The 10855-nt window shown below is 61.3% G+C and overlaps 1 protein-coding gene across 5 annotated transcripts in view; it reads left to right on the top strand.

The window, feature by feature from the left end:
* Positions 1–10855, top strand: part of LMF1 (lipase maturation factor 1) — a 103879-nt gene that overhangs the window by 45808 nt on the left and 47216 nt on the right. For 3 of the 5 annotated variants that reach the window (XM_037732244.1, XM_017510954.2, XM_037732241.1), the window contains exon 4: positions 8500–8648. In XM_037732244.1, coding sequence (XP_037588172.1) covers positions 8500–8648 — 149 coding nt within the window. Of the gene's footprint in view, positions 1–6637; positions 6812–7472; positions 7575–8499; positions 8649–10855 lie in introns of those variants that run through there. The other 2 variants (XM_037732243.1, XM_037732242.1) reach the window with 2 other exon arrangements.

Here is a 10855-nt window from a genome sequence, read left to right as displayed (position 1 = left end):
TGCTGTGTGGTGGGGAGCGCGTCGTGGGTGCTGGCTTCGTCACCTTCTCCCCACGTTCTTTCTGTGGGTCCCCATAAGGCTCCTCCCAGGGCGTCCTTGCCACCTGATGTCGCTGAAACCCAGTCCTCTGCACACAGCGGTGTTTCAGGAAAACATTTCCGGGCTCTTTCCCCATGACCTTCAGGACATGGGCCTGAGGACGTCAGTGCCTCCTTTAGCTGCTGCTGCCTGAGGCCCCTGGAGAGTGAGCTGAATGAGACTCACTGGGACACCGTCCCTGCCTCAGGGGCACGCGTTGTCCAGAGCAGGTCTGTGGACGGGCTGCCCCCAGCGGTGTCCGGGCCCCCTGTCTGCCAGCCGTGTGTCCTGGTGCTGCCGTCACTGCCTTCCTCACTGGAGACTCCCTGAGGGGCTCAGTGGTGATGGAGGTGGGGTGGGAGCTCTGTGTGTCTACCACCGTTCCTGGCAGAGACGAGGCAGAGGCCACAGGCCTGCCCTGACCCCTGCCACGGGCGTGTGCCTGGACAGTGGGTAATTCCCACCCACTTCCCAGGTGTGCCGACCCCCACATTCCTTCCTGAGGAGTGTGTGAGCTCACACAACCCCTGGACACACTACCCTCCACGTGGGTCAGGGTGTGACCCCTGAGTGTCAGAGGAGGGTCTGGAAAAGCCGCAGCTGAAAACAGATCATCCCCCGGGGCTATGTGGTGAGGAGAACACCTGCTTCTGCAGCCTGGGGGCCCACGCTGACTGCCCACACAGGTGTCACAGCAGGGACAGGGATGCTGCCAGGCTGTGAGCCTGGGTGCCCTGTTGGGAAGGGCAGGAAGGTGTCATGAGCTTACCTCACGGCTGCTCTGCAGTGAAACCCACACCCCACAGGTGTCTGGGACCAGGCGCCCACCCCAGGACTCATTTAGAGTCAGGTGCACCCCAGGGAAGCTGGCCACACATGAGAGTCGTGTTGCATCCTGGGAATGCCAGCCCCACCCCAGGACTGGCTGAGAGGTGGGGTACATCCCGGGGACACTAGCTCCACAGAGTCAGGGTGCACCCCTGGGGATGGTGGCCCCACCCCATAACTGGCTGAGAGTCAGGGTACACCGCTGAGCATGCCGGCCCCACCCCAGGACTGGCTGAGAGGGTGCACCCCTGGGTACGCTGACCCCACCCCAGGACTGACTGAGAGTCAGGGTGCACCCTCAGGGACATTGGCCCCACATGGTCACTTAAATTCACATCCAGCTGAACCAACGTTAAATACGGTATAAAATGTGTATCTGGTCATGTAGGCTGCCTTTGAGTGCTTTTTCAAGGCCTGAGTGGCTGGGGCCCTGGAGCCACAGCCCTGACCCAGGACAGCTCCGTGGGCCCTACGTCCCCGAAGTCCGCAATGGCCGGTGCTTCTCTCGGGTCTCACAGTCGCTTGGAGGCTCAGCAGACTTTGGCCGGTTTTCACTCCCAGGACACAAAAGACAAAGAAATGGTAATGCGTGGCGCCCTCCAGCCTAACGTAGGTGAAATACTTGGAATACATTAATCCCAAACACTCTGCCGCTAAGTCTAATTTCCGTGGACGGGAAGCATTTTCATATTTATCCGAAGCCAATAAAGATAGCTCAGGTCATTACCGCAGATTTGTTTCCCGAGGGCCGGGGACACCTGCACAGAGCGGAGCCACAGGGACACCTGGGGCTAGGAAGTCTGGTTGTCACGGCAACTGAGTGTTCACAAGCCTGGCGGGGCTCGGGGGGCCACAGAGGCCACTTCCTGTTTCTCGGCAGCGCCCAGGGATGTCCTTCAAGTCTGTAACAGGCTGCTAGATTCCTCGTAATCGAGAGCGTGCAGTTTATCCTAATTTTATTTAAAGCTCGAAAGCCCTTCACCTGCGCTTTCAGAGATGTTTGCTGGATAGGAAATGCACTGCCGTTTGCCACCCGATGGCCACCCTGCGCCACGTCCCGACACCATGTCCCCAGCTCTGCACCTGTATGTCTTCCAGGCAGCAGAACGGCGGCCCTCCCGTGAAGCGTCCTCACGATGTGAGGTGTGGCCAGTGGGTAGACTTGGCTGTGGCGGCTCAGGCCGGCTCTGGAGGTTCCTGTGCGGAGCTTGGCTCCAGGGGGCCGCAGACCGCTCCAGACACAGCCTGGCCGTTCCCAGAGGAGGGAACGAGCCCGTGAGGAGGAGGCTGAGGGTGCCGGGTGAGCGCAGCAGCGCTCCTGTCCCCCGAGACACCTCTGGGGTGGGGCTGTCAGGACCTCCCAGCACCCCTGCAGATAGCCCCACTACCGGGATGGGCATGGCTGTTAGGGGAGGGCAGCCCTGGCGGCTCATCTCCGGTGAGCCAGAGGGGTCAGCGGGCTTGGCCGAGCGCCGAGAATGGTGCCTGCCCCCCGTGCATTCGTGTGGTGTTTCCTTACGTGGACTTGGGCAGCATGTGGATGGTGCAGCCGCACCATGGCTGTGTGTTGCCCGTGTGCTTGGGGGAGGTGGGATAGTGTTGACCCGTCCCCCGTGATGGCAGACGGGCTCTGGATGGGGCTCTGGCCAGCTGAGCTGGAACCAGCATGAGCGCGGGCTTTGGGCCTGGCCCCCCACAGGATCACTTCTGCGTGCTGGGGTGCAGACGGGCTCACAGGCATGACTTCAGCTCTGCCTTCCGGATGCTGTTTCCAGCATGGCAGCCCCCAATGGCGTCTCCGTCCCTTATCTGCGCAGCCCTCATGCTCCCAGAGCTAGCTGTGCAGAGCAACAGCCATAACAGACCCAGAGGATCTGCGAGAGGACATCCGGGACGTGGCCGGCTGCCAGGAGAGGGCAGTTCCTGATGTGCCTTCGGTTGCTACCAGGGAGCTGACGAGGCGTCCCAAGGCTGCAGGCCTCGGTGGCAGAGCCCCCACTTGCCACCTCCAAAGCGTGCCTTTTGCAAACATGATCACAAAAGATGTTTTCCCCTTGGCCAGAGAGGTGGAGAAGTGGGGTCTGGGGCTCTGCACGTGAGCAGGTCACAGACAAGGCTGCCTGGTGTCCCAGGGCCATGTGGGTGTACCTGCCAGTGCCTACCCTCCCCACGGGCTGGCAGCGAGAGCGTACTCCCCAGCCCCAAGGGCATCTGTAGCCCACAGCCCTTCTGTTCCATGATAGCGCAAAGTCAGATTTGATCACTATTTCATAACTTTTCAGCCTAAAATATAACGTGTAAAAATGAAGGAAACTTTAAAAGCTCCCAGCTCTCTACGGGGCCGCCATTAGAAGCCCCTGGGGTGGCAGAGGGCGGCCTGGCGCAGAACTGAGTGACAGGCAGTCAGGAGGGAACACTCTGCTCCCTCGTCCCCGATTTTAACAGCGAACTTAATGGATTTCCTGCTTCTAACGCGGATGGTGGCTGTCATTTTTGAAGGATCCATCTGTGCTATATTTAATTACTCTCTCTAAGTACTAAAATAGTTTCCACAGAGTTAACTCGGCCTCAGCTGGCGTTCTCCTCCTACAGTGGCCATCACAGTGACTTGTGCCTCCAGAACGTCATGTTACATCACATTTCTTCCTTGGTCAGAGGCGGCTCAGCCCACAGCCCCCTGGCCCTGGCTCCAGGGACGCTAACCCGCAGCCTCCTGTGCCTGATGCCGTCTGCCCCTGCCCCGCACACCTTCTGCACCCTCCAAGCCTCTGCCCTCGCTGGTGGCCGAGCAGCGCCTGGGTATCACCTGCCTCAGCCTGAGTCTCACCTGCCCCAGGCCCCGGCATCTCACCTGCCTTAGGCCCCCCACATCTCCCCTGCCCCAGGCCCCAGCATCTCCCTGCCCCGGGCCCACCCACATCTCCTCTGCCCCAGGCCCCAGCATCTCACCTGCCTTAGGCCCCCCACATCTCCCCTGCCCCGGCCCCCCCACATCTCCCCTGCCCCAGGCCCTAACGTCTCACCTGCCCCGGGCCCCCACTCTGACCCCTGGTTCTGGTGCTGTCTCACCCCCTGAGGCACTGAGGTCATCTCACCCTGCATGTCTCTCATCCACATGGCTGCTGACCTCCAGGACTTTGATCTGGAAAACCCCAGCTCAGGCTCCACCCCAGTGCTCTGCCTGGCCAACAATGCACCCTGTCCCTAGGCTGGCCTGGGACCCTCCGCCGTCTGGGGCCCCCAGGGCTGGTGTCGCATAGTGTGCTGCTGGCCGCGCAGCTCAGCCCTGTCCCTCCACGTGTTTCTGCATGCCCTGGGCTTCCAGGCGCAGATCCGGCCTCTTGGTGGCGAATCTTCTGGTTCTTCAGTGGGAGAGGGTCCCTCCTCAACCTTTGATTCCCATAAATACAGAAGTTGTGTAAACATCTACCTCTGCCTGGGTTTTATTTGGGGAACAGGTACCTAGGAGTTCGGTGGTGGAGTGAGGGACGCTGGCTGTGGTGAGAATGAGGAGGCTCTCCGCACCGCCCCGTGGCCTCTGGCCGCCCCTCTGTGCCGTCATGCGCCTGGCTCCTCTGGTGTTTGAGGCCTGTCCACATCCATGTCTCCTCACACCTGTGCACCCGGGGCCCGTCCAGCCCGAATGTCCCCTGGAGGAGCCAGGGGCTGGCTCTCCACAGCCGGCTCTTTGAAGCTGGATCTCCATTGTATTGTTCTTTGGCTGTTTTTAAATTGTCAGTGTTAAAGCAAATAGCACAGGACCTTGTCCTCTAGGAGGCGTGTGCGGGACGGTGAGGACCCTGCAAGCCCTTGGGCCTCGGACGCCCTTCCTGGGTCAGCCAAGCAGGCAACAGCAAGTGGGTGTCCTCAGGGCCTCTGCCTCAGCCACTGCGTCACGTAAGTGATCTGCACTTGGAAATTTCATTCAGAGGAACAACCTTTCCATCTGGTCCAGGACAATGAAATTTTGTCACCAGTAGTGGAGGAAAGGAAGGGAGAGCGCTTCTGGTTTGAACTTGGAGAGGGAACGAGCACGGGTTCAGGGCTCACGGCAGTGTGCGTTCTCTCATGGACACTGTGAGCCAGCGTAGGGCCTCTGTCCTGCAGAGCAGGAAGGTCGCGTGTGAGGAGCCTCTGGGTTTTGGCCTGCCTGGCTTTCTCCCCATTTGGGTCGGCACTGTCTTCACAGGGGGCCGGAAGGGTTTGTACTGAAGAAGCCTGCAGTCCCCTGAAACATGGGGAGTGTGCTCCCCTCCCAGGAGCGTTCAGGGACTGCCCGGGGGTCAGTGGTGGAGACATTTGCCCCCCTCCTGGGAGTGGTCAGGAATGGTCAGGGGTTCAGTGCTGGGGAGTGTGCTCCTCCCCTTCTGGGAATGTTCAGGGATGGCCCGGGGCGCAGTGATGGGGACATTTGCTCCCCTCCCGGGAGTGGTCAGGGAGGCCTGGGGCGTGGTGGTGGGGCTCCCCTCCCGGGAGTGGTCAGGGACGGCCTGGGGCGAGGTGATGGGCATGTCCCTGTCCCCAGGGCCCAGCATCTCCTGGGGCCTCTGATGACGGCGTGTGCAGCTGTAGCTGCCCCAGCCTCAAGGTCGGTCACCAATGGTGAGAAGCGATTCCAAAGTCTGGAGCTATGGGAAGCCTCTCCGAGACGTGCTGTGTGGCAGTTGCTGTCATCTGTACATTTCTTCTTCCAAGTGTTTCATCTTAAAGTTCCATCATAAACCAAGGCCTCAGAATCCCTGTTGGGGTGTCGGGCATCTGCAGGTTTGGCCCCGGCCCCGCCCTGCACCTTGGGCTGCCCCATGGCGAAGCCTCTCTCCTGTGTGCTCCATGCCTCCCGCAGCTGTATACCTGGCGTCCAGAGCCACCAAGCTCTAAACTCTCCCCAGCAAGGCGTTGATGAGGCTGTGTCCTCGTTTCAGCCTCTTCTGATGCCCCTGTGAACGGCACAGCACAGTCACCTGCAATGGCAGCCATGTTGCAGGACACAGGCTCCTGCCTCCAGCACCAGCCTGGGCTGTGGATCTGAGTGAATTCTGAGGGGGAGGGCAGCTGAGAGGCGCCGTGCCCACCTGTGCCTGGTGCTGGGGCACCTGCGTCACTCCACACCAGCATCCGGGTGTCCAGCAGGCAGTGAGCAATTAACACGAGTGCATTGGGTGAGGCGCCAGGGCAGGAGTGGGCAGGACCCCAGGGCTGGTGCCTCTGGGTCTTAGGCACTCCGGTGCCCTCAGGTCTCAGTGCAGTGTGACTGATCGCCAGGGTGGCCATGCACACCTGAAGGGGAGGATGCAGCTACGGCTTTCCTGATACCAGGGGCTCACCCTGCCGGCTTCATGCACAGCCGTTTCTCAGAGCTGCCTCCCTGGCCGCTGGGCGAGGGCACAACGCCGGGACCGGAGGCATAAGCCATGGACAGCCTGTAGGGCTTGCAGACCACAGCGGGAAGCAGTGGCTCTGACCTGGAGGCATTGGTGAGGGTGGCCGGCTGCCACCGCCGAGGCCAAAGCTGCTTTGAGGTTTTGTCTGTCAGGGCTGAGCCGCACGCGTCCTGTGGGTTCCCGGAGTGTGGTCCCAGGCCCAGGACAGGTTGCGTCTCCTCCCCGATGTGCCGCCTCTTAAGGGCATCCCTGGGAGACAGCCGGCCTCAGGTTCTGCTCCAGAAAGTGGTGCCCTGGGTGCCTCCCCAAGGGTTGCACCCTGTCCAGCAGGGGCCCAGGAGCGTCTCCGGTGATTGGGCCAGTGCGGTCTGTATCACAGGAAGGAGAGCGGCGGCCGTGGAAGTCAACATTCCCCCAAGAGCAGCCCCCCAGCCCCCAAGCAGAGCTCACCAGGCTCCCCACGGGGTGGTGCTCTGTCCCTGGAAGGCCCAGCCCAGCAGGTAGTGGAAACAACACCGGAGGCAGTGAGTGGGGCAGGGACCTTCCCAGAGCCGTCCCGCTGACTAAAGGGAAGGAAGGCCGCTGGGGAGGAGCAGGGCACAGATGCTGAAGCCAGGAAGGCAGCATATGCAGCAGCCTTGCACCTGGCAGGGTGCGCAGGGGGCGTGGTCTGCTGCTCTCACCGGCCACGTTGCCGCCTCTTTCGGGCACCTGGGGCTGGCTTCAGGCGGCGCTGGAGTCTGCTGGGTGGGTGCTGCGGGGACGGCCCTGGCGCTGAGGCCGCCCTGGCAGTGCACTGCTGATTGACTTTCCTGGGGACGCGCGGTCCGCCACGCTGAGGCGGGGAACAATGCAGCCCTTGTGCCGCCGCGCAGCTGCTGGAATTCCACGAGACCCGAGCCAAGAAAACAGAAGCAGGTGGGCCTGGGCCACCCTTTCCTTCCCAGGGCGGCTGCAGGGCCCAGCCAGCCGGGCGGCTCTGGCTTCTGTGGGGAACAGGGGGCCCAGCGAGCCTGGGGCGTGGGCGAGGCGGAGGGGGTCCCACTGTGAGACCACCAGGCCTCAGCTCCGTGGCCTGTGCCCTCCACGAGCCCGGGCAGTGTGAGTCTGACCGTCTGCCCACTCGGAGCAGAGCAGGACCGCGCTGCCTCCGTGCACACATATCTGTTTAATCAGCGATACACGCGTGTCCGTGTGGACTGGCAGGCGTTTATTTTGTGTTTGGGTTATGCCCCAGTGCTGCTACAGTAGCTTCTTCACAGGCTTGACTTCACCGTGATTTCTCAGGTACGGACGAGTTGCTGAAGGAGCTCCCCGCGGGCCCGTCCGCACTCTCCCGTCCTCACTGTGGCACGTAGATGCTGTGGTGTTGGGAGTCGTGTGATCATTGTCACGCTGGGCAGCGGGTGGCCTCTGTCCCATCTGGCGTCCTCAGAGCCCAGCAGGGAACCTGGCCTGTGGGGTCTCTGGGCCCCTGGGATGTGACCTGCCGTGGACAGACGTGGGCTGTGGGCAGTTCCAGCAGCCACATCCACGGTGGCCTCACCTCTGAGAACAGCACTGGGACGGCGGCCCACATCTGCGTTCTCATGCTGGGTTTCAAGGGAGAAAAATCTGCCAGGCCCCCAAAAGTCCCCCACGTCTAGCAACAGTGGGGGATTTTATCTGCTGCTAGCAGTGGGGGACTTCCTGGGCCCGTGTGGGCTGACTGGTGTTGGTGCCTGTGCGTCTCTGCCTGGCTTCTGGGCCCGCCTGGGAAGGACAGAGCCAGAGGGAGACCCTGCTTCACATGGAGGCCGGGCAGCGAAGGTGAAAGCTTTGTTTTCATGCAAAGCTACGGAAGGGGAAAGGCTTACCTGGAAACCTGCCGGCAGTACGTGGCAGGATGTGGGCTCAGATGTCGGGTCTGGTCAGCGTCCTGCAGGGTGGCAGGTGGTGGCCCTCAGAACAGGGCCTTTCCCTTCAGGACGAAGGGTGCCAAGGTTACAGGAAGCGCCAGCCCAGACCCCGGGTCCTGCGCTCCGAGCTCCCGCCCCTGCAGACGTGCCTGTCCTTGCACGTTGGTGCCGAGACTAACACATGGCACTTGTGCCTCTCAGTAGCAGTATCAGCCCGTGTTAGGGCTGTTTCCATTAAACTGAGTATCTGAAATGATGCGTGGACTGTGTGGCCTCCGTGAACTCACCCTTGGTATGTGTGACTGTCGTTTTAGGATGGGAGTCCCAGCTTCTGGAGACGGGGTTCCTGGGCATCTTCCTGTGCCCGCTATGGACGCTGTCGAGGCTGCCCCGGCACACCCCCACGTCCCGGATCGTCCTGTGGGGCTTCCGCTGGCTGATCTTCAGGATCATGCTCGGGGCGGTGAGTGGAGCTCTCCTGTTGTGTTTGGGGAATCACGGCTCTTCTAACCTGCGTGGCATTTGGGTGACGTGGGGCTGCCTTCCCTCTTCCCCTGCCGCCCACTGTCGTCCTGTGGGCCCAGCCTGGCCAGCTGCACGCTGGCCTCCAGGGGTCTGCATTTGAACACGGGACTCGGCTGGTTTGTCCCGGTCAGGTTCATGATCCCTGTTTCTGGGAAAGAACCACATCTTTGAGTGCGTTTTAGGAGGAGACGGGGAGAAGCGCTGGACACCTGGCCTCCCCCACCAGCCCTCCCGTGCTTTCCCAAGTGTCTGAGATACTTCAGAGCTCGTTCTTAAATGACAGAGTCTTAGGCCATGGTGGGCGTGTTGACAGGCATATTCGAGGGTGGAGGAGGCATGAGACCCGCCGTCCTGACGTCCAGGGAAAGCATGGCCTCCTCACTGGCTGCCGGCTGTGTCCTTCCTCCCGGACGCCCGGCCTGCTTGGCTTCGCCGTTTCTTAGGACGGGCAGACGGTCCGGGTTCCCTGCCAGGCCCTGGTGTGGGGGCAGCCATTGGCTGCTCATCAGCCCTGCACACGGCGAGGACACATGCCAGCCGCGTATTCAGCTTCGGTAGTGTTACCTCTGAGTTCACGAGAACAGGATCTGCACTTTACAGTCGGAGTGACGTGGTCCTTTTGACTTGTGACGCACTAACTCGGCAGCTTCGCAGCTCACCCTCTCTTCCACGTGACGTGTTTTGTTAGTGAGATTTTAGTTTTGTGCTGGAATGATGAAATCCTGTTGTACAGATGCGCTCTCTGAGCACCCATCCCCTTCAGTGTTTGGTGGAGGACCCAGGGAACACGCACAGAAGAGTCGCGCACAACACCAAGGAACTCGTCCCTCACCACCGACAGCGGGCTGCCCCACTCAGGACGGCACACACGTGCCGGGCCACGGCCGGAGCGTGCTGCGTCTCCACCACTCCTCTCCCTGGCCTTGAGGCGCACCTCCTGCGCCTGTGTTCAGCTTCAGGTCATGCCTCGGGCAGGGTGCCCGAGTGCTGGGCAGCCCGTCACCCTCTCCCCTGAGGCCACTTCAGACACTCTGTTAACATAGCAACAGCCACAGATTCAGGCAGGAACTCCTCTACGTGGTTTGGGGTATCATGTATCGTGGTTTAGTGTAGCGTGGCTCAGTCTAGCATGAAACGTGGCTCGGTGTAGCGTGTAGCCTGGTTCACTAGCGTGTAGTGTGGGTTTGCACACTGTGAGGGGCTGTGTGAGCCCACTCCTTGCTGTGTGTTCCCTGCACCATGATGTCCACGTCTGGGCAGAGCTCTTGTTCCAGCTCACTCAGCTCGGGGCCCCATCACCCTGCAGCTCCCCTCTTCCCCGTGCCCTCCTCCGTCCCTTTCACCCCCATCCCTCGTTTCTCACCAACACTAGCCCTGAGCCGCTGCTGCAGAAACGTAAGCCATGCGTGGAGTGGACTGGCCATTTCTCCGGTAAAATGGGGCTCCCTGGTGGGACCGAGCCCCTAATTCCCTTTATTCCTTTCCCGTGAGGGCTGCGTGGTCTGTCACAATGATCACTTGCCAGGGTGTCGCTGCAGGCTCAGCGGCACTCGCAGGACACCTGCAAAGAGGGGCTTCAAACCAGGGCCCTCTCACCCCGCAGGACACGGCGTCCAGAGGGTTGTCCCAGTCAGAGAGCCCCTTGCTTTCCTCGCTGTCGTCTGTGGCATGCCAGCTTCAACCCGGGCGTTCCTGCCCAGCTGCACAGGGGTGATGGGCACACGTCCACAACGTCACTGCACGCCTACTCTACTGTGTGAACACCACAGGCTCCTCCTCCTGCTCCTCCTCCTGTAGCCACTCTCTACTGTGTGAACACTGCAGGCTCCTCCTCCTGCTCCTCCTCCTCCTCTTCCTCCCATATCCCATTCTCTACTGTGTGAACACTGCAGGCTTCTCCTCCTCCTACAGCCCACTCTCTACTGTGTGAACACTGCAGGCTCCTCCTCCTCCTCCTCCTCCTCCTCCTCCCGTAGCCCACTCTCTACTGTGTGAACACCGCAGGCCCTTCCTCCTCCTCCTCCTCCCGTAGCCCACTCTCTACTGTGTGAACACCGCAGGCCCCTCCTCCTCCTCCTCCTCCTCCTCCCGTAGCCCACTCTCTACTGTGTGAACACCGCAGGCCCCTCCTCCTCCTCCTCCTCC

This window comes from Cebus imitator, unplaced genomic scaffold (assembly GCF_001604975.1).
Source record: "Cebus imitator isolate Cc_AM_T3 unplaced genomic scaffold, Cebus_imitator-1.0 Scaffold444, whole genome shotgun sequence".
NCBI lineage: Eukaryota > Metazoa > Chordata > Mammalia > Primates > Cebidae > Cebus > Cebus imitator.
This window is presented reverse-complemented; position numbering and strand designations above follow the sequence as displayed.